This window comes from Carcharhinus amblyrhynchos, chromosome 3, assembly GCF_965287045.1.
Source record: "Carcharhinus amblyrhynchos chromosome 3, sCarAmb.v2.hapA, whole genome shotgun sequence".
NCBI classification, from domain to species: domain Eukaryota; kingdom Metazoa; phylum Chordata; class Chondrichthyes; order Carcharhiniformes; family Carcharhinidae; genus Carcharhinus; species Carcharhinus amblyrhynchos.
Window position 1 is genome coordinate 11017489 of NC_137326.1, and position 27151 is coordinate 11044639.

Here is a 27151-nt window from a genome sequence, read left to right on the forward strand (position 1 = left end):
GACTGGTTTTAACATTTGTATCTTATGCATAATCGATAGTGAGTGTATAGAGATAATTGATATACCTTGATTGGTAAATGTTAATGACCTGTAATCAAATTTTAAATTATATCTCTTTGTGTGTGGCTATATTCTGGGCACTGGCTCTCTGCAACTGACCTTCCAGCATCCTGGATATATAGCTTGATTAAACAACAGAAATCTCCATGACTTGGTCTGACTTTTCAAGGGGAACAAAGTTGACATAAATTAAAAGGCTGAACACTCAAAAACCCTGCAACATAAAGGGAATGAGGGAATCATGAGCACCTGATTGTATATATCAAAGTTGCTCTTTCTGCTCAAACAGAGGGGAAGAGGAGGGGGTGGGGGAGGGCAGTGCAGAGTTTCCCTGCTCTCCCATGAGCATCAATCTCATGCAAGCCATTCTGAACACGGTTCTGGATGAATGGGGGGGGGGGGGCAAGCATGAGGGAAGAAAGCATGGTTGAAGGAGGAAGGAAGGAGAGGGAGAGGAAAAAGGGAACAATGGTTGGAATTCTCCCATCCCGCCCACCACAGGAATTTTTAGCGGGCGGGTTGCGAAGAATGTGAAAAGCCATTGATGGTCGTGTGGGAATTTCCAACCTTTAGACAAGTGAGGATGGAGAATTCCGCTCACTGTGCGCGTGCGTGCGTGCATATGTGCGGGTGTGAAATCCAGAAGGGCAAGGAAAGACAAGTTTTAAAATTTTATTTATTTTCTTAAGAGTCAAAATACCTTTTCTTTAAACTGTAGTTGCACAAATTACTGGTTTAAACTTCAACCATGTTCAATCCGTCTTTTCAAATTGACTTGAATTATTTTACATGTTACAACACAAGAAATTACACCATGTTAACCCCACCGTGTTAGTGTGACAAAATATAAGCGTGAAAACTACAAGCATGCAATTACATGTACAAATTACAGGTTGCCCACATGCAACAGCCTTGCCCTGTGCGTCCTGTTTTCTTCATTGCACAGAAGACTTTGCACATTTTTCCCACGGATATTTTAGTCTCTTTAACAAATATATTTCCAAATACATACACGTTGTTACAAATTTAGCCTTTTTTTTAAACTATTTAAACTTTTTTTTAAGTTGTTGTTTAAAAGTTGCTTCCGCAGTTTGTCAGCTGGCTATATACACATACTTCAAACATGTTTGCTGACATTTGATGAATCTGTACCAGGGCCCCCAACAGACTGGCACTCTTTAAAATATTCCCAAACAAGTTGTCTAGAATTTAGGTGCAAAAGGAACGATTGTCTTAAAATAATGCTTTGCCACTACTAGTCATTGTAAATCTCTAAATGACCTTTCTCTGGCCCAATTACCCATCCCAATGCTTTCAAAAAACACACAGGCCAGAACGATACCATTCTGTCCACCACAGGAATCGGAGTGGGCAAGGGGGCAGACCATGGAAAGGTCCCGTTGACCTCAGGCGGGATTTTACGGTTTCGGGACGAGCGAGGCCGCGAAATCCCGCCCACATTTTCTATCATAGAACATCTGCCAAAAAAAAAATGTTTTCTGTAAAAATCTGAAGCGCAGGAGGACATGGCTTCGAGGGACGTTTGGGAAAGCAGAATACCTGTGGCTTAAAGAATTTCCTGAGGCCGGAATTCACTGGCCGGTCTCGCCTCACCGCCGCTGCCAGCGAGAATGGAAAATTCGGCGCTCAGCCAAATCTCCATTCACAGCAGCGGGACTGGACAATCCTAGCCGTGGGCGAAGTCAGAGAATCCCGGCCTTGTGTTAATATAAGGTTCGGTTATGATCATGTTACACAGCAAAGCCCAAACGCTGGCCACGACCAGGGAAACAGAAAGATAATTGAGGGCTCCAAATCTTTTGTCTTAAGTGGTTGGCGTAATAATTGGGCACTGGGATGAAGAATTGGACAACTAACAAGAGGAAAGTGTAATTTCATTCAGTGGGATAGGACTTGGATTACAAATCGCAATGTGCTGTGTAAAGGTGAGTGCTGCTGGCTACAGGAACTCAAGTTTTTGATGTATCGTACAAGGATGGGTTTAATTTCCAGAGGATCTTGGAGAGTCTGAGGTCTCGTCTTCACAGCTTTACTGAGAGGGTCCCTCACCCAGCTGTAAAGAAGGCTGGGTCGGGGGTTCTGCAGCTCAGCGATGTCAGAACAAAGAACAAGGAAAAATTACAGCGCAGGAACGTTGGCTGAGGTTGATTTCAGAACCCGAATTGAACCGGCTGCTGTGCTTGGGATTCAAACCTGGAACATTGCTGTAGGTTCGCCGGTCACCATACCAGTGACCTACACCTCTCGGAATCGCTGGGGAGATTGGAAAATGGTGATCAAGCCCACTCATTTTATTAGACTGAAAATCAGGGGCTTAGCGACATAATATCCCGGCACATGCACTTGTGGGGGTGGGGGGGGGAGGTGGTTTGGGGTGGCGGGGAATGGTGGGGGAGTTGGGGGGCACCTGGTCAGAAGCACTACCTTGGAAACGCGACCCTTAGATGCAAAGGCAGCGGTTCCACTCAAAACACGATACGAAACTGATCCAAGCAGGTCTAACCCTAGACAGTTTCAGAGTCGGGGTTTGCGATCGGGCAAATGAAGAGAAATTGTGGGTTTAAAGGGGGAGAAAAAGCAGGAGTTGAAATAGTTTTTTTATTGAAAAGAAACAATAGTCGACCTGTGTGTGGCGTTGGTGTGTTGTGGGCAAAGAAGATGATTGGCAGGCTCTAATTTTGGCTCCAATGCTCTCTCCCTATTGCCCATTCTAGATTCGCTTCAGTAAAGACAATATTCACACATGCCAAGTTATTGCTTCAAATTTCACAAACTTATTAATACATGCCTTGCTGGAACTAACTGCGGCAATTATCGTAACTGAATTGTACTTCAATTTGTTTATTTTTGTTAATGTATGTATGATCGCTTTGATCGTGCCTGCCAGTTTTGTAACTTTTAAAAATTTTAGACTTTTTGTTTTGAATTTTGTACAGTGGTTTCCCTGCGCGAGCCATCGGAATTCAGCCGTTTTGTTCCTCCCACGCTTCAGCGGCCGGTTTGTGAGGGCTGGCCGCTTCTCCGTTACACCTGGGGGAGGCCTCGGCCGTCACCCCCACCTTGGCAGAGTTGTCCGTCTGGCTGGCCGGCAGCAGGGTGCCGCTCGCCGCCTTGCTCTCGGGCTCGCCTGACGGAGCGGGGGTCGCCGCGGCGGCTGGGGGGTTGGCGGCCGTCTCGCTCTGTTCGGGCGCCCGCAGGCGTTTCATGATCGTCGTCACTCTCACCGCTTTCTGCGCGACAGGAATGCAAAAAAAAAACAAACAGAGGAAATGTAGAAAAGGCGGAAAACAGGAGCAGGGAGCGGGCCATTCGGCCCGTCGAGCCTGCTCCACAGTTCAGCATGATCATGGCTGACCCTCTAACTCAGCACCATCCTCGCACACTCTCCCCGTACCCTCTTTCGAATCGAGAAATCTACCCATTTCCTCCTTGAATGCATTCAATGACTTGGCCACCACGGCCTTCTGAGAATTCCACAGGTTCACCAGCCTTGAGTGAACACCTTTCTCCTCATCTCAGTCCTAAATGAGGTGCCCCGTATCCAGAGATAGTGACCTCTTCTTCTAGACTCCCTGCCGTACCCCTCCTTTCACTCTACCCCAGCTAGGGGAAAATAATATCCCTTCCGTGGTTGAGAATTCTACAGGTTTACCAGCCTCTGAGTGAAGGTGTTTCTCCTCATCTCAGTCCTAAATGAGGTACCCCATATCCTGAGACAGTGACCCCTTCTTCTACACCACCCCGCTCCACCCCATCCCACCCAGCCAGAAGAAACAACATCCCTTCTGTGGTTGAGAATCCCATAGGCTCACCATCCTCTGGAATGATCTTCTCATGGAGCCCCCTCTCATATTTATTTGGGTTTTCATAAGCATTCCCTACTCAAACTTGAGCAAGATTACTCTGGAGCAAAGATACCATGGGGGGGGGGGGGAGCGGCGGAGGTGTGGGAGGACGAGGGGGGGCATCTTCCCCACTTTCTTCCAGGGCATGTTGGTCTGCTTGGTCCTCCTAGTTCGCTCTCTTACTTTAAATAATAAAGTCAACACACCACAACAACGTGTCATCAAGTGTGCATAATGAGCCTAAAATGTGCGCTCAGGTACACCACACGTCAATGTTGCAGTATGAGTACCACATACAGGGCGCCATCCTACCTGCTGTTCATGCCGTGCTGCTGCTGAAGCGAGGTCGGAGAATTTGGCGCCCAGCCAAATCTCCGTTCGCTGCAACGGGGTGGGAAAGTCCCGTCGGCATGAACGGTGATAAGATTCTGGCTGCAAAGTCTCGCCCACGCTCCTCATGCTAATATAAAAACAGAAAATACTGGAATGACTCAGTAGGGTGGCACGGTAGCAGAGTGGTTAGCACTGCTGCTTCACAGCTCCAGAACCTGGGTTTGATTCCCGGCTTGGGTCACTGTCTGCGTGGAGTTTGCACATTCTCTTCGTGTCTGCGTGGCTTTTCTCCGGGTGCTCCGGTTTCCTCCCACAGTCCAAAGATGTGCAGGTTAGGTTGATAGGCCATGCTAAAATTGCCCCTTAGTGTCCTGAGTTGCATTGGTTAGGGGGATTAGCAGGTAAATATGTAGGGATATGTGGGTGGGATTGTGTTCGGTGCAGACTCGATGGGCCAAAGGGCCTCTTTCTGCACTGTAGGGTTCTATGATTCTAGGTCTGGCAGCATCTGTGGAGAGAGACACAGAGCTAACGTTTTGAGTCTATATGACCCTTCTACTCCTCATACTAATCCTGCCTTTGAACTCAACACTTTGTGCGTGGCATCATTAAATCACAGTACGTCAAAGAGTAACAAAAGGGAGTCAGCAAAAATGCATTTAACTTTCCTCAATCTCTTCCAACCACCTGTTCCCTCATAAACGCTTCCTAACAGTTTATTGCTGTAAACACAGGGAATCTAATATTGACATTGCAAGCCATCTGAGTCATAGATGGGTGATTTTCACATCTTGCATCAGTTTCTTTTTGGGATGAAATGTCTTTGCCCATTTACAGAATGCATCCCTCGCTCACAAGAAAGCTGCTTAATTCATTGGGATGACATGATGATATAGGAGCAGAAGTAGGCCATTCGGCCCATTGAGTCTGCTCCGCCATTCAACGAGGTCATGACTGATCTGATGTGATAATCCTCAACTCCAATTTCCCATTTCATCCCCATAACCCTTGATTTCCCACAATTCCCTAAAAGTGGCAATGCAGTGGCCAAGGTGATTAAGAAGGGATAGGGCATGCTTGCCTTCATCAGCTGGGGTATTGAGTACAGGAGTTGGGAAATCACATTGCAGCTATACGAAACCTTTGGTAGGCTGCCTTTGGAGTATTGTGCGCAGTTCTGGTCACCACACTACTAGAAGGACGTGGAAACTTTGGCGAGAGTTCAAAGAAGGTTCACCAGGGTGTTGCCTGGTCTCGAGGGTGTTGGCTATGAGGAGAGGTTGAATAAGCTGGGATTGTTTTCATTGGAAAGACGGAGGCTGAGGAGACCTGATAGAGGGCTACAAAAGGCATAGACAGGGTGGATAGTCAGGGGCTTTTTCCCCAGGGTGAACGTGTCAATTACAAGGGGGCACAGGTTCAAGGTTAGAGGGGGAAAGTTTAAAGGAGATGTGCAAGGTAGGTTTTTCATGCAGGGAGTTGTGGGTGCCTGGAATGGGCTGCCAGAGGAGGTGTGGAAGCAGGCACATTAGTAATATTTAAGAGGCATCTGGATGGGTACACAAATAGGGAGGGAATAGCGGGATACAGACTGAGTAGGGGCGGAAGGTTTTTTGGTAGCTTAGCTTGGGCATCATGACCAGCACAGGCTTGGAGGGCTGAAGGGCCTGTTCCTGTGCTGTATTTTTCTTTGATTAATATCTGTCCGCCTCTTGAACATACTTAATGACCCAGCGGGAAAGAATTCCACAGCTTCACTACCCTCTGAGAGAAGAAATTCCTCCTCATCTATGTCTTAAATGGAAAACCCCTTACTCTGAAATTATTCCCTCCGGTTCGAGATTCTCCCCCAAGGGAGACTTAGTTCTTATGTTCTGATGTTCTCATGAAACAGTCTCTCAGCAGCTACTCTGTCAAGACCCCTGAGAATCCTCAATGTCTCAGTAAGATTATCTCTCATTCTTCTAAACTCAGTTCAATACAGGCCCAACCCATTCAACCTCTCCTCATAAGAAAATCCTTCTGTACCCAGAAGCACCCGGTGAATCTGGTCTGGACTGCCTCCAATGCTGGTATATCATTCCTCAGATAAGGGGGACCAAAATTGCTCACAATATTCCTAGTGTGTGGCAAGACTTCCCTATTCTTCTACTCCATTCTCTTTGAAATAAAGGCAAACATTCCATTTGCCTTCCTTATTACCTGCTGAATTTACGAGCTTGCTTTTTGTGGTTTAGGCACGAGGACCCTCAAATCTCTTTGTGTGTTAACTTTCTGCAGTCTTTCTCCATTTAAGGAATACAGATTTAACATTCCCAAAGTGAGTCCCACCCACCAGTTGGAGAACTGCTGGGAAACCTGCGTCACTTCGATGGGGCCTCCGCAGCCTTCTGTGGCAATGAATTCCATAGATTCACCAAACTCTCTGACTGGAGAAATTCCTCCACACCTCAATTTGAAAGGGATTTTTCATCCCAAGAAAGCAATGAGATGAATGACCAAGACCTTTCCTTGTGGTGTATGTGAAGGAAGAGTATTGGCTGGAATCCCATGCGAGGGTGGCATGGTGGCACAGTAGTTAGCACTGCTGCCTCACAGCACCAGGGACCCAGGTTCGATTCCCGGTTTGGGTCACTCTCTGTGTGGAATTTGCACATTTTCCCTGTGTCTGTGTGGGTTTCCTCCGGGTGCTCCAGTTTCCTCCCACAGTCTAAAGGTGTGTGGGTTAGGTGGATTAATAGGTTTAATTAATAGGATTAATAGATAAATAGGTTGGACTAAAACCTGGTGTTGTCAGACTTTTTACTGTTATTAGGTGGATTGGCCATGTTAAATTGCCCCTTAGTCTTAGGGGGACTAGCTAATGTAAGTTTCCTCCCACAGTCTAAAGGTGTGTGGGTTAGGTGGATTGGCCATGTTAAATTGCCCCTTAGTCTTAGGGGGACTAGCTAATGGGTTATGGGGATAGGACCTGGGTGGCATTGTGGTTGGTGCAGACACGATGGCCAAATGGCCTCCTTCTGCACTGTAGGGTTCTATGAGAGTTAAATGTTCTTCTACCATGGCACTTTCAACACCAATCCTTTAGGGTTTTTCAAAAATAATTGCTCCATCCTTAAAGTTATAAAGCCAGTGCTCGATGTGGACTGGGCAAAAATCACTAACTCAAGCCCAAAGGCATGGTGGCACAGTGGTTATAAATATTGCCTCACAGCGCCAGGGCATCAGGTTCAATTCCGGTCTCGGTCACTGTCTGTATTGAGACTGCATGTTCTCCCCGTGTTTGCGTGGGTTTCCTCCGGGTACTCTGGTTTACTCCCAGGGTTCAAAGATGTGAGGGTTAGGTTAATTGGCCATGCTAAGTTGATCCTAGTGTCAGGACATTAGCAGGGTAAATATGTGGGGTTAGGGGAATAGGGCCTGGTTGGGATTGCAGTCAGTATAAGCTCAATGGGCCAAATGGTCTCCTTCTGTACTGTAGGGATTCTATGAAATCCATTCCTCGCTTGTTCCAAAAAACAAGTTAAAAATTCAACTGAATCCAGTTCATGGTTCCCCACAACAGGAAGAAACAAGATCCAAGCTGAGTGGATAAGACGTCACTCCCCACCTTGGTCTGCTCTGATGCTTGATCTTAGCTAAAAGCTCGAGAAGCGGTGTTTCTACCTTTGTAGGGTCAAGATTATGGTTCCTGGATGAGTAATCCTGAGGGCTGGGCTAATGATCTGGAGACATGTGTTCAAATCCTACCATGGCAGTTATGGCATTTAAATTAATTTCATTAAATAAACCTGGAATTAAAAAAAAAGCTAACCTCAGTATTGGTTGCCATGAAACTAATGGATTGTTGTTTAAAAAAAAAACAAATCTAATCTGGTTTGCTGATGTCGTTAGGAAAGGTATCTGACTCCCTGATCTGTGTCTGACACTAGACCCATTGCAATGTGATTGACTTTAACTGTTCACTGAAATTACTTTTTTAAAATTTATTCATTCGTGGGACATGGGGTCACTAGCTGGCCAGTATTTATTGCCCAACCCTAGCTGACCGAGGGTAGTTGAGAGTCAACCACATTGCTGTGGCTCTGGAGTCACGTGTAGGCCAGACTGGGTAAGGACAGCAGATTTCCTTCCCTCTCCTGTTAGGGATGGGCAATAATTGTAGATCTTTCCATCGCATGAATTAATTACCTGAACCAACCTAAAAAACTAGGGGGAGCACGGTGACACAGTGCCTCATAGTGCCGGGGACCCGGGTTCGATTCCTGGCTAGGGCCGCTATCCTTGTGGAGTCTGCACATTCTCCCCGTGTCTGTGTGGGTTTCCTCTGGGTGCCCTGGTTTCCTCCCACAGTCTAAAAGACGTGCTGATTAGGTGCATTGGCCATGCTAAATTCTCCCTCAGTGTACCCGAACCAGAGAGTGGCGACTAGAGGATTTTCATAGTAGCTTCATTGCAGCGTTAATGCCAGCCTACTTGCGATGCTAATAGAGAATCATACAGCGCAGGAGAGGCCTTTCGGCCCATTGCATGCGCATCGGCACACTAGAAACACCTGAACTCCCACCTAATCCCATCTGCCAGCACTTGGCCCATAGCCCTGAATATTATAAGAACATAAGAAATAGGAGCAGGAGTCGGCCATCTAGCCCTTCGAGCCTGCCCCGCCATTCAATAAGATCATGGCTGATCTGAAGTGGATCAGTTCCACTTACCCGCCTGCTCACCATAACCCTTAATCCCCTTATTGATTAGGAATCTATCTACCTGTGACTTAAACATATTCAACGAGGTAGCCTCCACCACTTCAATGGGCAGAGAATTCCAGAGATTCACTACCCTCTGAGAGAAGAAGTTCCTCCTCAACTCTGTTCTAAACTGCCCCCACCGCCCCCCCCCCCGCTTATTTTGAGGCTGTGCCCTCTAGTTTGAGTTATGCTCATCAAGGTACTTTTAAAGGATGTGAGGCGATCTGTCTCCATCACTCTCCCAGGCAGCGCATTCCAGACCGTCATCACCCTCTGGCTAAAAAAGCTTTTCTTCACATCCCCCCTAAACCTCCTGCCCCTCACCTTGAACCTATTTTAAACTTTTCAAATGGGGCTGTAGCCCATTGCCCCATCCAAAGGGTGGCAAACCCCCTAACGCAGCACTCCTTCAGTACACTACATTATGAGATGACAGCACCATGGAGCTTGTGTCCATCAGATTATGGATCCAGCATCACTGTTTGGTTCAGGAGTCTGGTATTGTCTGAGACACTATTTTGCTTTTCTGCTCTTGTTGGACCAGAAAGTGATGGACACGTCGGACTGACCGAATGGGTATGGGTAAAAATGAGAACATTCCTGACCACAAACACAAAAAAAATCTGCCAGCACGATGGATCATGGAACAAGTGGTTAAAGGCAGTAAAAATGGTATTTACTTCAAGTACCTTCCATTTCGCTTTGGCAAAGTTTTTCTCAATCTGAGCACAGACGCCATCCTTGATGTTCTTGTCTGAAGCTGCATTTCCAGAAATCCTGGGTGGGGAGAAATAAATCAGAGTTTGAGTATTGCTGAAAAAGAAAGGCGCATATCGAAAATTCCCATCTTCAGAACATTCGCAAGAATTCCAAATTATACATGCAACAACAATTTATTCTTCACGGGAAGAGAGTGCTGATTCGTTGGCAAGTGGACTCTGATTGGTAGAGGTGTCGCCATGGAGAATGCACTAGTTGACTGATGGCTGACAGTTAACTGCCAAGCTTTGGTGAAATTGAAGCCAGATAGGTTGACTCTGATTGGTCAAAGTATTGACCTGGAGAATGAGCCAGTGAATGGCTAGCCCCTATTTTGTTCATTTGGAACAGCAACAATGTGTGCACCTGTGCTTTCCATCCGCAAAGAACAGGGTCCTGTGTATTATCATACATAGCTTCTTACATGTGTACATATGATCTTACACATTTGATGATTTGAAATTGGTTGTCATAGAACATAGAGTCATAGAACAATAGAGCACAGAATCGGGCCCTTCAGCCCAACTGGTTCATGCCGACCATGGTGCCCTCTCAGCTAATCCCAACTGCATGTGTTTGGCTCATATCCCTCTAATCCTTTCCCATCCATGTGCCATGTGAGTGTACCTTTAAGAAAGTTTTTTTAAAATCATGCAACTTATAGTTTCAGTGATGTCATTGGGGGTGGAGCTAAGCTGTGGCAGTCAGCTGATAGGAGTTTTTTCCCTTTAGGTTTTCAGTTTTGCTTTGGGGAGTGTGTTGGAAGCAGTTTAGTAGGAAGCTAAGAAGCAATCTCTCTCTCCTTGTTCTTTTCTTTGATTGGTTCTGAAACTATTACCAGTTCATTGAAGGAGAGGCCTATTGCCTCCTGCCTTAAAGAAGCAGCGTTTTGGGAAAATGATTCGATTACAACCTCTTCTGAGTTTCTTCACAAGAAGTTTTCAGCATTCAGCCCAAGAGGCTGGATTCCTGTAGGAAGTGGGCATTAACCTGTGCTGTATTGTGTTTAGTTGGAGGGGTTTATGTATTGGATATTGGCTTTGGTTGGAACACATTAGAGATATTTTCTTTGGGGTTATACATTATCATGGTTGTTGTGTTTCTTGTTTGTAATTGTTAAAAGTTCTTGCAAATTGTCTTACTGTACATGTCAACAATATTCTTAATTAAACTTTGTTTTTGATAAAAGCTCCTCGTGGGTCAGTTGACTCACACCTGGAGTGAAATCTCTCACGTTCGTCCTAGCCAAAATCAACACAAAACATTACAGGTCATGTGAGTTTCATAGAACGTGTTGAGGTATCGGACCTGACTTATGACACATGTACTTACCTAAATGCTTTTTAAATGTTACTATTGTACCTGCCTCAACCAGTTTCTCTGGCAGCTCATTCCACATAAGCACCACCCTCTTCGTGAAGAGTTTGCCCCTCAGGTCCCTTTTAAATCTTTCCCCTCTCAACTTATACCTATTCCCTCTGGGTTAAATCTTAGCATACTCATAATAGGCAGTTAACTGTCAATAATGAGTAACCTGGTGCATTCTCCATGACAATATCTCTGCCAATCATAGTCCATATTCTGCTCTGCCAATCATAGTCCACATTCCGATCAATCAGCACTCTCTTCTCATGAAGTATGAATCTTGCGAACTGTCCAGATGAGTACACGATGAAAAACTTCGACAACATGTGTCTTTTATCAGCAATACTCAAGTCAGAGTTCTTAAAGAAAAATTAAAACGTTTTGATATATCCAAAATAAAAACTGAATAATGCAGGAAACCCCCCCACAGGTCAAGCTATCCTTGGGGAGAGAAGAAATTCATGGTCCAAGTTGAAATGATCATTCATTGGGATGTTTCGATTTGAACAAATTAACTCTGATTGTTTCCAGGAGTATTTCTGTTCTTATTTCAGATTTCCAACTTCTGCAGTATTTTGTTCTTGTTTATCTCATTTCCGTCCTAGCTTACCATTCATGATTAATGGCTTCTTGAGCTGTTATCCTCGTGTCCTGGTCAACCTCCATCAAGCGACTCACCAGGTCTTTCGCTAGTTAGAAATACAACACATTTACTTATATTAAAATTTTTATCCATGGACATTGCAAAGCCTTACTTTGTGCGGTCAAACTTTTGTCAGAAGCTTGTCTCCATCATAATACCACAGAATCTTATGGTGCAGAAGAGGCCCTTCGGCCCACTCTGACGTGCCTATCTGATCCCACTTGCCAGCACTTGGCCTTGAATGTTATGGCGTGCCAAGTACTCATCCAGGTACTTTTTAAAGGATGTGAGACAACCCGCCTCCACCACCCTCCGAGGCAGCACATTCCAGATCGTCAACACACTCTGAATAAAAACCCTTTTCCTCAAATCCTCCCCAAACCTCCCACCCCTCACTTTTAACTTGTGTCCCCTTGTAACTAACCCTTCAACTAAGGGGAATGGCTGTTCCCTATCTGCCCTGTCCATGCCCCTCATAATCTTGAACACCTCGATCAGGTCGCCCTTCAGTCTTCTTTGCTCCAGAGAAAACAACCCAAGCCTATCCAACCTCTTTTTATAACTTAAATGTTCCATTCCAGGCAACATCCTGATGAGTTCCCTCTGCAGCCTCTCCAGTGCAATGGCATCCTTCCTATTAATGTGGTGACCAGAACTGCACACGGTATTCCAGCTGTGGCATCACTAAAGTTCTATACAACTCCAACATGACTTCTCTGCTTCTGTAATCTATACCACAATTGATAAAGGCGAGTGCACCATATGCCTTTTTCACCACCCTATTAACCTGCCTTTCCACCTTCAGAGATCAATGGACAAACATGCCAAGGCTCCTTTGCTCTTTGGAACTTCAGACCTCTCACAGTATATTTCCTTGTTAAATTACTCCTTCCAAAGTGCATCACCTCACACTTTTCAGGGTTAAATTCCATCAGTCATTTATCCACCCATTTGCCCATCTCGTCTATATCTTCCTGTAACCCAAGGCACACAACCTCACTGTTAACAACATGGCCAATCTTTGTGTCATCGGCAAACTTCCACATTTATAATGGAATAAAGTTGTCCTTTCCCACTGATGATCATGGCCACATTTACTATGCTTCCTTATGCCCTGCTCCTATCCCATTCTCCAAACTTTGCCAACTCCATCCTGTTTGTACAGATGGTGAAACCTGTTGGGCAGCATGGTGGCACAGTAGTTAGCACTGCTGCCTCACAGTGCCAGGGACCCGGGTTCGATTCCTGGCTTGGGTCACTGTGCAGAGTCTGCACGTTCTCACCATGTCTACCTAGGTTTTCTCCGGGCGCTCCAATTTCCTTCCACAGTCCAAAGATGTGCGGGTTAGGTTGATAGGCCATGCTAAATTGCCCCTTAGTGTCAGAGTAAATAAGTGGAGTTATGGGGATAGGGGCTGGTTTGGATTTTGGTTGGTGCAGACTCGATGGGCCGAATGGTCCCCTTCTGCACTGTAAGGACTCTATGATTCTGATTTCACTATTTAGAAAAATCTAGAAGTGTTACAGTGCAGAAGGAGGCCATTCAGCCTGTTGTGTCTGCACTGGCTCACCCATACAGCAATTCACCCAGTGCCATTCTGCCACCTTCTCCCCACCACCCTGCACATTCTTCCTTGACTAATTCCCTTTTGAATGTTTCCACTGCGCTCTCAGTCAGTGGGTTCCAGACCTGAACCACCCGCTACACAAAAAAGATTTTCTCCGATTGCTTTACTTCTTTTGCAAATTACTTTAGACCTGTGCCCTCTGGTTCTCGGTCCTATCATGAGTGGGAACATTTTCTCCAAATCCACTCCGACCCCTCCCCAGATCCAGACCCCTCATGATTATTGAAACCTCTATCAAATTCCCTCTGAGACTTCTCTTCTCCAAGGATACCACTGAGGAAAGCAGCAGCAGGAAGATAAGTGCCCCTGGAGAAGGCACGAGCGCTCTGCAAGATTCTGTTCTTAGTACATCCGTGGGACATGGGTGTCTCTGGCTGGCCAGAATTTTATTGCCCATCCCAAGTTGCCCTTGTTCAGAGGGCAGTTGAGAGTCAACCACATTTCTGTGGCTCTGGAGTCACATGTAGGCCAGACTGGGTAAGGATGGCAGATTTCCTTCCCTAAAGGATATTAGTGAACCAGATGGAATTTTCTGACAATGGTTTCATGGTCATCAGTAGATTCTTAATTCTAAGTTTTTTGAAATTGAATTCAAATTCCACCATCTGCTGTGGTGGGATTCGAACCCGGACCCCCATAACATTAGCTGAGTCTGCATTCTATCTTCACATTTGAAGTTTCTCAAAATTTGAACCGTTCTGGTGAATCCTTTCTGAGCTCTATCCAAAGGCTCCCCATCCTTCCTTCGTAACGCCTAGAACTGGACACAGTGTTCCAGCTGAGGCCAAGCTAGTCTCTCATACAAGTTGAATGCAACCTTCTTGCTCTTATATTCTGTGCCCCTATTTATAGAATGTAAGATACTGTATGTTTCAATAACCACTCTCTCAACATGTCCTGTCATCTTCTTAAGTTTAAGCTTTAAGTTTATTCATTAGTGTCAGAAGTAGACTTACATTAACGCTACAATGAAGTTACTGTGAAGATCTCCTAGCCGCCACACTCTGGCACCTGTTCGGCTACACTGAGAGAGAGAGGTGCATGGCCAATGCACCTAATCAGCATATCTTTCAGACTGTGGGGTGCACCGGATCACCCGGAGGAAATCAACGCAGATACGGGGAGAACATGCAGGCTTCACACAAACAGTGATCCAAGCCGGGAATCGAACCCAAGTCCCTGATGCTGCTCTTTGTTCTTCTATCCACTGCCCCCACCTTCAGTTGCTCCAATTTCACAGAATCAAAGAATCGTAGAGTCCCTACAATCCATTCGGCCCATCGAGTCTGCACCGACAACAATCCCACCCTGGATGGGGGCTAATCTCTCCGACGCTCAGGGGCAATTTAGCGTGACCAATCTACCTGCGCATCTTTGGACTGGGGGAGGAAACCGGAGCACCCGGAGGAAACACACGTGGACATAAGGGAGAACGGGCAGACTCCGCGCAGACAGTGACCCAAGCCGGGAATCGAACCCGGATCCCTGGTGCTGTGAGGCTGCAGTGCTAACTGTGCCACTGTGCTGTGTAATAATCTTATAATGTTTTTAACTTTTCTCAATTCTGGTCAAAGGTCTGAAATATTAACTCTGCTTCTCCCTCCACAGATACAGGCGAACCTGATGCCTTTATTACATTTGTGCACCATGGTTCTTTAAGCCCACTTCATTTGTCTTGGCTTCTCAGCTGCCACTGCGGACTGGAATTAATGAATTAGGTCCTGGTTAATTTCACTCGTGCAGATTTTATTGACAATTTGGAGGATTGATTATGTGGAGTTAATGAATCTCAGATGAATAACCTGAAGATTGGCAATTGCATTGGAAAAACAGTTCTACTGCTTAAGAAAAATGTCTCAGAGATTGCCACAAGGTGATTGGCCATCCTGTTTTAAGGTGAGGGACAATGGGGGCAGATTTCTCCCAAAACCTTATGAAGATAGGTTGAGGGAGCTCGGTCTCTTCTCCCTGGAGAGACGAAGATTGAGAGGCGACCTGATAGAAGTTTATAAGATGTTGAGAGGTATAGATAGGGTGCATGCTTGGAGGCTATTTCCCAGGGCTGAAATGGTCGCTACGAGAGGACACAGGTTTAAGGTGCTGGGGAGCAGGTACAGAGGAGATGTCAGGGGTACGTTTTTCACTCAGAGGGTGGTGGGTGAGCTGAATTGGCTGCTGTCGGTGGTGGTGGAGGCAAATTCAATAGGGTCTTTTAAGAGACTTCTGGATGAGTACATGGGATTTAATGGGATTGAGGGTTATAGATAGGCCTGGTAGGTATGGATATGATCGGTGCAACTTGTGGGCCGAAGGGCCTGTTTGTGCTGAAGTGTTCCATGTTCTAAGTGTTGAATTTGCGGGATAACTGGAGTAACTCATGCTGGTATTTTTTGGTGGGAGTTCACACTAGAATCTCCCACACTCTGTTCTCTGCAGAGGCCACTAGCGTGGTCATTCACAGGTTTGAAGTCGGTCCACCTCGTGTCCAACGAGGGGCATACACGCGATGGGTCGTACTGGGGCTGCTCTTGGTTGTTCGAGATTGGCCTAGTGCTTCATGTCGTTAGTGTGTGCCTAAAGTGGACAAGATACTGGGCAAGACGGCAGCTCAGTGACTATCGCTGATTGCTGTGCAGACACATGGATTTGGGCCGGTGTCTGTGGGAGTTTGCGCATTCTCCCCGTGCTTGCGTGGGTTTTCTCCGGGTGCTCCGGTTTCCTCCCACACCCCAAAGATGTGCTGTTAGGCTGATTGGCAGGAATAAATTGTCCCTAAATCAGATTCCCTCAATCTGGATGGCCATAAAACATTAGACAGGGGTCATGGGTAGAGAGGTGGTGTTGAGATGGCAGCGCGGGCTCGTTGGGCCGAAGGGCCTGTTTCCCAGGCTGATTTTGTTCTTTGTTCTTTGAATATAATTGGATTTCAGGGGTGGGGCCTATTCCCGTCTGGGAGGCAGAAAACAGCGGGCCTCTGCGTGTGTGCAGTGGCCCTGCAATGTCAGCCTCCCTCTCTGCTGGCCAGCCTGGGGTCCCCACAATACTTCTCCTCTGATCCCCCCCCCGTCCCCCCAACAGCCCGATTGCAGTCCCTCAGGTATTGGTGGCAAACCTCCACCATCCCAGTGTACCACGATTTTCAGCACCCCTCCCCTCTAGTGATGAACCCCCACTCCCAGGTGCGCAGAGCCCCCCTCCCCACCCCCAACCGATCACCCTTCCCTGCCCACCCCGATCGCTGGCCTCCCTCTTCTCCCCATCAATCCCAATGCTGAGTGACTATGGGATGCCCCACCCCCACTGATTTCCCCCTAAGTCCCCCACCCCCCCCAACCAGGCCTCGCCCACCATAGCCCCTGCCCCCTTGGCACTGCCCCATGCTTAATGGTCAGTGCCAAGGTACCCCCAGGGCAATGGCACTTTTGCCTCTTGGGCCGTGCTAGGGGGCACAGGCTGGCACTGTCAGGGTGCCTATGCCCCCACTCCCCCCCATTGTCTGACCCCCTGTGGGGCCCCGATTGCCCCTCTTCCACTCCAGTGGGGTCATCCGGATAATTTCCTGAAAGTGGGGGCCTATTGTGAACCCCACTAGAGTGAGATACTCTGGCGGGGTGGGAGAAGCTCGCGGGCCTGGAGAATTCAGCCCCGGGCCCGCTAATTCCATTGAACTTATATTGAAAACAGATTGCTTACCTGATCTACCCGCTGGTTCCCAGCGCAGATCTGACAGCACCTCAAATCCGGCGCTAGGTGATGCGCTTGTAGCAGGAACGCCTACGCGAAATCCACACGTGCCTGGCCGCAAGATTCTCCCATCCCGCTGTGCTGGAAAACTAGCGCGGCGGAGTGGGAGAATCACCCCCTGGATCTTTGGATCTACCCCTCTCCATCACCCTCACTTTGCTGGAGATGTATGGCTTGTTAGGTCACTTCAGAATCAACCACATTCCTGTGGGTCTGGAGACCTTGGCCAGACTGGGTAAGGAAGGCAGATTTCCTTCCCGAAAGGACATTAGTGAACCAGATGGGCTTTTACAGTAATGGCTTCAAGGTAATCATTAAACTTTGAATTGGGATTCACCATCTGCCCTGGTCTCAGGATTACTAATCTGCTGGCAATGCCACGATGCCACCACCTTTGATCAGGAGATCTGCTCTCTTGGTATGTCAGACTCCCCTGTCTTGTCACATCCTCACACATCCACTGTAGCCCATTAGCAACCATTCTTGTGACACTACTCATTCAATTATCCCCAGGCTGATCCCTCCTTCTGCTGTCCGTCACATTTCCCTCTGGAACAGATCTCTATCTTGCCGAAATATAGACATTTTCTTCTCTGGATGTCACTTTTAAGAGTTCTTATTGCTCTTGCAAATTCAAGCACCTCTTCATTTGTCTTCCAGTCTGTGTGTGGAATTTTAAGGCAACGTCTTAGTATCGATATTTCAAAGCCATCTATTTTCTCCCACAGATCTTTGCTTAGAAACACAGGAAGTAGGAGCAGGAGTAGGCCATTCGCCCCTTCGAGCTTGCTCCACCTTTCCAGCACTGCCCAAGACCACAAGAAACTACAAAAAGTCGTGAAAGTAGCCCAGTCCATCACACAAACCAGCCTCCCATCCATTGACTCTGTCTACGCTTCCCGCTGCTTTGGAAAAGCAGCCAGCATAATTAAGGACCCCACGCACCCTGGACATTCTCTCTTCTGTCAGGGAAAAGGTATAAAAGTCTGAGGTCACGTACCAACCGACTCAAGAACAGCTTCTTCCCCGCTGCTGTCAGACTTTTGAATGGACTTACCTTGCAGTAAGCTGATCTTTCTCTACACCCTAGCCAAGACTGTAACACTGCATTCTGCACCCTCTTCTTTCCTTCTCTGTGAACGGTATGCTTTGGCTGCATAGCGCAAGAAACAATACTTTTCATGTATGCTAATACATGTGACAATAATAAATCAAATCAAAATATTATCATGCTGGATCCTCTATCCCAACCCCATGCTCTCATGCTCTCCCCATACCTCTTGATCCCTTTCGAGTCTAGAAATCTATCTCGTTCCATCTCAAATATATTCAATGACTTGGACTCAGCTGTGGTAGAGAATTCCACAGGTTCTCCACCCTCTGACTGAAGATGTTTCTCTTCACTTCAATCCTAAATGGTCTACCTGAGACTTTGACCCTTTGTTCTAGACTCCCCACAAGCCAAAGGAAACAAGATCCCTGCACCTAGTCTGTCCAAACCTGTTAAAATATTAACAATTCAATTATCTCCTCTCTAATTCCTGTAAGTTCCAGTGAATACAAGTCCGGTTGACCCAATCTCTCCTCATACGAGAATCCTGCCATCCCAGTCTGGTGAACCTTCATTAGCTGCTAGTTCATTGACAGTTGAGAACATTGGTACCTTTTAGGATTGAAAGGCACCAGCAAAATCATGAGGCAGGATTTTCCAGCCACGTTCGCCCCCAAACTGGAAAATCCCACCCGAGGTCAATGAACCTTTCCATGGTCTGCCCCTCACCCGCCGTGATTCCCCGTGGCAGGCAGAACAGGAAAACTCCCCCCCATAGAATCCCTACAGTGCAGGAGGAGGCCACTCAGCCTATCAAACCTGCACCGACAAACATTCCACCCAGACCCTATCTCTGTAACCCCATGCATTTACCTCGCTAATCCCCTAAAACTAAGGGGCAATTTACCATGGCCAATCCACCTAACCAGTGCATCTTTGGCGTGTGAGAGGAAATCGGAGCACCCGGAGGAAACCCAAGCAGACACGGGGAGAATGTGCAGACTCCACACAGATAGTGCCCCGCGGCCAGAACTGAACCAGAACCCCTGACGCTGTGAGACAGCAGTGCTAACTACTGTGCCACCACCTTCCTTTCTTTGCCCAGGATGTTTAAAGCAGCCAAATTTAGGGCTTTTGACACATTTGCCACTAAAAGCAAGAATCTCTTTTTATTTAGACTCGATAGTTTTAATTCTGAAAGCCATTTCCTGACTTAAAGATTGAGGGAGAGGATCTAATGCATCCAAGTTGTTTGAAAAGCTCAGGTGGTGAGCTCAAAGTGTATTACACAAAGGATGGCAGAAATCCAGAGTCAGAAGGCAGTGGGTGCCAATGTGGAGACAATTAGACAATCAGGACTGACATCAGTAAGAGTATTGTTAGGCGAGGGCCTCAGGAAATATGGAGCTATGGAAGAGAAGTGGAGTTGAGGTACAGATTTGACTGAAGAGGCTGAATGGTCCCACCTCCTAAAGCAGAGATTTAATGCTTACCAGCTTCGGAAATGTCATCCCAGTACGGAGAATCGAACTCATAGTCTCCCGCCAGGATCTTTCGGAACAAGTTCTTGTCATGGTTTTCATAATCCTCATCATCGTTTTCATCGTAGAAAGGTGGGTTCCCTGATAGCCTGAGGGACAGAGGACAGGGAAAAAGCGAGGATTAAAAGAGCAACCTTCAAGATGTAGATCCACTCCAAGGCCCGAGTGCATGATCTCAGCTGACACTTCAATGCAACACTGCATCTTCCTGACAGGACTTCATACTGAGATTCCATTTGTTTGAACGTAAAAGATCCCAGGACACTTTTCAAAGAAGAGTAGGGAGTAGAAGTGTAGGGAGTACAATGCCCTGGCCAACATTCATCCCAATGTCTAAAAACACAGGCCATCCAGTCACTTATATCGTTGCTATTTGTGGGAGCTTGCTGGGTACACTTTGGCTGCCATGTTCCCTCCATAATAACATTGACTGTACTTCTAAGATTTGAAACACTTCAGGATAACCTGAGGGAGTGAAGGATAAGTGCAAATTTTTTTGAACACCATCATGCACCTGGACACGGATGAAAGATGTGCATGGATTAAAATCTGGGGATCAGCTACTGGGGAAGGGGATGGTATTGTCGCTAGACTATTAATCAGAAACTCAGCTAATGTTCTGGGAACCTGGCTTCGAATCCCACCAGGTGGTGAGGTTTCAGTTCAATAAAAAATATCTGGAATTAAGAATCTACTGATAACCGTGAAACCATTGTCGGAAAACCCCATCTTATTCACTAATGTCCTTTAGGGAAGGAAATCTGCTGTCCTTACCCGGTCTGGTCTACATGTGACTCCAGAGCCACAGCAATGTGGTTGACTCTCAACTGCCCTTGGAAACTAGGGGTGGGCAATAAATGCTGGCCAGCCAGCAACACCCATATCCCATGATATAATTTATAAAAATTTAAAGGTCCAACAGGGGCCATCTTGCTTAATCCAACCAAGAATTCATCTCATTACGGCTGGAACGCAAGAATGAAATTTGAAATAAAGATTCCCCCCTCATATCAACATACAAACTCTTTGTTTCTTCTTCATTTGTGTGACACGGGCATCGCTGGCTGGCCAGCATTTATTGCCCATCCCTAGTTGCCCTTGAGAAGGTGGTGGTGAGCTGCCTTCTTGAATCGCTGCAGTCCACGTGCTGTGGGTTGACCCACAATGCCGTTAGGGAGGGAATTCCGGGATTTTGTCCCAGCGACTGCGAAGGGACGGTGATATATTTCCAAGTCAGGATGGTGAGTGGCTTGGAGGGGAACTTGCAGGAGGTGGTGTTCCCCATGTATCTGCTGCCCTTGTCCTTCTAGATAGAAGGTTGCGGGTTTGGAAGGTGCTATCTAAGGATCTTTGGTGAACTTCTAGCCATAGGTTTTAGATTCCTTACAATTCTCTCTGCGTTTATGAGCTGGCAATAGTGGGAGGAGGATTCATGGTCATGACAGAAAATAATTAATTTTAATTTTGCGGCATTTTTTCAGCCATCTTAGCTCAAAGAATACTTCCACTATACCACAAAGAATCTTATATTCAATGCTAGACTTGGAGAAACCTGTTTGCTGGGATATATCCTCTTCCGTCATGATGAACAGCCTGAGTGAGACGTTTAGTTTACTAACAGCTGTCATGTGACGTCTTCCCCATAAAAGTTAAAGATTATTTATTACCGTCACCAGTAGGTTTGCATTAACACTGCAATGAAGTCACTGTGAAAATCCCCTAGTCGCCACACTCCAGTGCCTGTTCGGGTCAATGCACCTAACCAGCGCGTCTTTGCAGCGTGTGGGAGGAAACCGGAGCACCTGGAGGAAACCCACACAGACCCAGGGAGAACATGCATACTTTACACAGGCAGTGACCCAAGCTGGGAACGAAACCCAGGTCCCCTGGCGCTGTGAGGCAGCAGTGCTAACCACGGTGCCACCCATAGGGAAGGGGATGGAGGCTGCTCAGACTTTACTTCAGACCCTGCCAAAGGACAGAAACAGAGAGGGAAAGGGAAGGAGTTGTTCACCTCATTAATCTATGCTGCGTTCAGTCTAGATTTCAATTTGAATGGAGTTTTGCCCTTGTTGGGGCATAGCCCCTTTAAGGGCATGGATCATGTGACCTAGTTGCAAGGTGAGCTGGATGGGCAGCCAACATTTGGAGTGTGGAGCGAGTGGACTGAATAGACAGTTGTGTTTCCTGATGCCGGGATGTGGAATAGTTACTAAGGAGACACCTCAGGACTAAGAAGATTTAACATCTCTCATCTGATCACGCTGCGCCAAACCTGTCACACTTTCTTCTTCCTGTGCCCACTCCAATCCAATGCCAGCATATCCACATCACTGAGACCCTTTGGCACTGGCTCCCCCCTGGTCAAGAGGCTCAATACCACTGCACCATCCTGTGAGATGCATCAAACTATTGCTGCAAAGCTCGCTGTCCCTCCCAGCATCAACTGGAGTGAGCCAGATTCGCGAGGGATCAGTAAGCGACTGTGTTAAATGGAATGCTACAAGAACAGCTCGGCTCTCTGAGTGTGAATAAGCAAATCTGAAGACAAAGTTCTTCACACTTTGAGCTGTTAAGTGCCACCTGAGGCAACACACATCAAACTGGTTTGGAATAGGCTGCTGTCGCAACCTAGAGCACGGATTGCCAACTCACTTGGAACAGACTGCTGCTTAATTCAGTCGATGCCATCTTCTGGGATAAACTGTCACCCAGTGCTTTGTTCAGCATCCAGATAGCAAAAAGTGTGGCTGATTTGTTACTAAGAGATTGTTTAATTTGCATTTTCCAAACAGTCTGCTTTGTTAATTGTATTAGCGATAAGTCTTGTTTTAATAGACGCCGTTTATATTTCCTGTTTGATGAGTTCCTGAAGGTTCTCTGTGATTGGCACGGTGGTTAGCACTGCTGCCTCATGGCGCCAGGGACCCAGGTTCAATTCCTGCCTCGGGTCACTGTCTGTGCACATTCTCCCCATGTCTGCGTGGGTTTCCTCTGAGTGTTCCTGTTTCCTTCCCACTCCAAAGACGTGCAGGTTAGGTGGACTGGCTATGCTAAATTACCCATTAGTGTCAGGGGGATTAGCAGGGTGAATACATGGGATTACAGGAATAGGGCCTGAGTAGGATTGTTGCTGGTGCAGGCTTGATAGGCCGAATTGCCTCGTTCTACACTGTAGGGATTCGATTCTGTTCTGTTCTGTTTCAGATAAGGAATACCAAATGAATACATCATCACGGAGATAGAGCCTGGGTGGGATTGTTGTCAGTGCAGACTCGATGGGCTGAGCCACCTCCTTCTACACTGTAGGGATTCTATGAAATCTTCTTTTTGCTCATCCCCAAATTAGTTTATTCCTTGCGTGAAGACATTAGCTCCTTCCTAGGCTAAGCTTTCTTGAGCATTACATCTTATGCCTTATGCAGAGACATTGAGAAGATGCAAGACAGGGTGGAGGAGTGGCAGATGGACTTCAACCCAGATAAGTGTGTGGTGATTCATTTTGGCAGGTCAAATAGGATGACAGATTTTAATATTAAGGGTAAGACTCTTGGCAGTGTGGAAGATCAGAAGGACCTTGGGGTCCGGGTTCATAGGACGCTCAAAGCAGCTTTGAAGGTAGAAGCTGTGGTTAAGAAGGCGTATGGTGTACTAGCCTTCATCAATCGAGGGATTGAGTTTAGGAGTCGGGAGATAATGCTGCAGCTGTATAAGACCCTGGTCAGACCCCACTTGGAGTACTGTGGTCCATTCTGGTCGCCTCATTATAGGAAGGATGTGATAGCCATTGAAAGGGTGCAGAGGAGATTTACAAGGATGTTGCCTGGATTGGGTGGCATGCCTTATGAGGATAGGTTGAGAGAGCTAGGTCTTTTCTCCTTGGAGAGACGAAGGATGAGAGGTGACCTGATAGAGGTGTATAAGATGATGAGAGGTATTGATCAGGTGGATTCTCAAAGGCTTTTTCCCAGGGCTGAGATGGTTGCCACAAGAGGGCACAGGTTTAGGGTGCTGGGGAGCAAGTACAGAGATGTCAGGGGTAAGTTTTTCACTCAGAGGGTTGGGGGTGCATGGAATCGGCTGTCAGCAGTGGTGGTGGAGGCAGATTCGATAGGGTCTTTTAAGAGACTTTTGGATGAGTACATGGGACTTAGTAAGATAGAGGGTTATAGGTAAGCTTAGTAAGTAGGGACATGTTCGGCACAACTTGTGGGCCGAAGGGCCTATTTGTGCTGTAGTTTTTCTATGTTATGCAGGTGGAAATCTCAGGATTCCTGGCTGTTGGCTTTTTCCTGTCCCGCTGGTGAGATAGCATGAGTCATGTCTCCAGCATTTCTTTACAAAGTGTTTAAAAATACAGTGGGAAAAGCTTATGAACTACACATTGCTTCTCTCACCTGAGCAACATTTTGTAAAGAAAAGCAGAAAATATCGCCCATAGTCTCAAGTTAGGGAGTAGGAGAATCATTTGTTTACTCTTTGCTTGTAAGCGATCTCTGTTTGCCTCCCATCTAACGTTTTTCCATGGTTCAACATGTTGCTGAATATATTCTCACAGGTACAGTTATCTCCACCCCTCTCCCTCTTCTGTGGCAGCATTCCACCCTCAATTTACCTCGTTGGGTTCAGGTCTTGGAAGTTTTCTGAATGGAAATTGTTTTGATTCATTCATACATTCAAACCCAGGACGAAAGACGATCAGGACACAAAATGGCATCTGAAAGGTTAAATCTTGAGGTCTGATGAGTTACTGACAGTTTTTCATGCACCCGAGAGTAAGCGTTGCATTAGGAAGGCTCCCCAACGCTCCTGTAAACCCCAGGCCCAAATGAAATAGTACGTACAGTATGTACATGATCACTCCAATTGCCCAGCAGTCAACAGGTCGCCCATATTTCTGTCGTCCAACAACCTCTGGAGCTGAAAATATACATGAAACAGACAATTGTAAAATAGAACAATTTGATAACACTCCCTGTTATTGGTGAAGGTACAGGTGCCTTCACTTAGTGACTTGACTAGGTTCCTAAAATACTGCTACATACCTTTACTGGAAACGCCAGTCAAATTGGGAAATCATTGACACTGGACATAGGACATAGAAAAACTAAAGCTCAAACAGGCCCTTCGGCCCACAAGTTGCACCAAACATATCCCTGCCTACTAGGCTTACCTATAACCCTGTATCTTACTAAGTTCCATGTGCTTATCCAAAAGTCTCTTAAAAGACCCTATCGAATCCACCTCCACCATCGCTGCCGGCAGCCTATTCCACTCTCTGAGTGAAAAACTTACCCCTGACATCTCCTCTGTACCTACTCCCCAGCACCCTAAACCTGTGTCCTCTTGTGGCAACCATTTCAGCCCTGGGAAAAAGCCTCTGAGAATCCACCTGATCAATACCTCTCATCATCTTATACACCTCTATCAGGTCACCCCTCATCCTTCGTCTCTCTAAGGAGAAAAGACCTAGCTCTCTCAACCTATCCTCATAAGGCATGCCACCCAATCCAGGCAACATCTTTGTAAGTCTCCTCTGCACCCTTTCAATGGCTTCCACATCCTTTCTGTAATGAGGCGACCAGAACTGCGCACAGTACTCCAAGTGGGGTCTGACCAGGGTCTTATAAAGTTGCAGCATTATCTCCCGACTCCTAAACTCAATCCCTCGATTGATGAAGGCCAGTACACCATACGCCTTCTTAACCACAGCCTCTACCTGCGAAGCTGCTTTGAGCGTCCAGTTGGACACAACTGGTCTTGTTTATTTAGCAGTGTCACAAGTAGGCTTATATTAGGGAAGGCGATGGCCTAGTGGTATTATTGCCAGACTATTAATCCAGAAACCCAGTTAAAGTTCTGGGGACCCGGGTTCAAATCCCACCACTGCAGATGGTGGAATTTGAATTCAATAAAAAAAATCTGGAATTAAGGATCTACTGATGACCATGAAACCATTGTTGATTGTCGGAAAAACTCATCTTGTTCATTAATGTCTTTCAGGGAAGGAAATCTGCTGTCCTTACCTGGTATGACCTACATGTGACTCCAGGCCACAGCAATGTGGTTGACTCTCAAATGCAATGGACAGCCAGTTACACCCATGTCCACGGATGAATAAAAAAATTAACAGTGCAATGAGGTTACTGTGAAAGTCCCCTAGTCGCCACACTCCGGCGCCTGTTCGGGGACACTGAGGGAGAATTTACTATAGCCAATGCACCTAACCCAACACATCTTTTGGACTGTGGGAGGAAACCCACACAGACATGGGGAGAATGTGCAGATTCCTCACAGACAGTGACCCAAGCAGGGAATTGAACCTGGGTCTCTGATTTTGCTAACCACTGTGCCACCGAGATCTTGTGTACCTTAAAGTGGAACTCCAGTGGGCACCGGTACCAGTCATTTCCAGGTTTTTCCTTCTGGACAATGCAGGCTACTCTTAAAACAAGGTAACGCATCAAAATCATGACAGTTTCAATTGGCTAAATGGCCTTCACTGTGATTCGATGATTTTATGAGTAGATAAACAGAAACTGTTCCCAGTGTCAGAAGCAGCTGATTTTAAATGATTAACAAAAGGATCAGCGGGGATCTGAGGAAACTGGTTTTGTGAAATGCTGCCTGATAGGGCAGTGGAAGCTTATTTATCGAGAGTTTGATAGAATGCTTGAAGGGAAAGAATGTATAGGGCTATGGAGAAGGAGCAGACAGAAGTTCATTCACACAACACAAAGACCTCAATATTTATGGGGAAGATGGACCGTGGAATCCCTGCAGTGCAGAAGGAGGTCCACCAAATTGGCCCCGACTCTAACTGAGCATCTTACCGAGGCCCTACCCATGTAGAGACACCACCAATCCCCCTAATCAAGACATTTTGGGATACTATGGGGCAATTTAGTATGGTCAATCCACCCAACCTGCATATCTTTGAATTGTGGGAGGAAACTGGAGTGCTCAGAGGAAACCCACACGGACACAGGGAGAATGTGCAAACTCCGCACAGTAAGTGACCCGAAGCTGGAATTGAACCCGTGTCCCTGGCGCTGTGAGGCAGCAGTGCTAACCAATATGTCGCCCAGTGGGAGTGATTTTAAATGATTAGGGCACTTGGAATCATAGATACCCTGCTGAATTCAAATGTTAGTTTCAGCTCTGACGAAGGGTCATCCAGACCCAAAGCGTGGTTCAATTCTCTCTGCTGTCAGACCCGCTGAGGATTTTCATCATTTTTCTGTTTCTGTTTCAGATTCCAGCATCTACAGTATTTTGCGTTCATGTTAATTCCTTTCTCTGTTTCCCAACTGTCAGCTGGCCAGACTGGGAATCTGTCTAGCTATTGGGCAGCATGTCCTATGGTACAGGCTAGCAGCTGGAGACCAGAAAGGAGGAAGGAAGACATTACAG

At 46.6% G+C, this 27151-nt stretch overlaps 1 protein-coding gene across 3 annotated transcripts in view; it reads right to left on the reverse strand.

Annotated features, from left to right (window-relative positions):
* Positions 1-2467: 2467 nt before the first annotated feature.
* The window catches only part of LOC145341334 (caM kinase-like vesicle-associated protein), a 163541-nt gene continuing 138857 nt past the window's right edge, over positions 2468-27151 (reverse strand). For 2 of the 3 annotated variants that reach the window (XM_080186249.1, XM_080186250.1), the window contains exons 7-11: positions 24583-24658; positions 19691-19827; positions 11742-11820; positions 9688-9784; positions 2468-3311 (exon numbers count right to left, since the gene is read on the reverse strand). In XM_080186249.1, coding sequence (XP_080042375.1) covers positions 3045-3311; positions 9688-9784; positions 11742-11820; positions 19691-19827; positions 24583-24658 — 656 coding nt within the window. In that variant the 3' untranslated portion in view covers positions 2468-3044. The remainder of the gene's footprint in view (positions 3312-9687; positions 9785-11741; positions 11821-19690; positions 19828-24582; positions 24659-27151) is intronic. The other variant, XM_080186251.1, reaches the window with a different exon arrangement.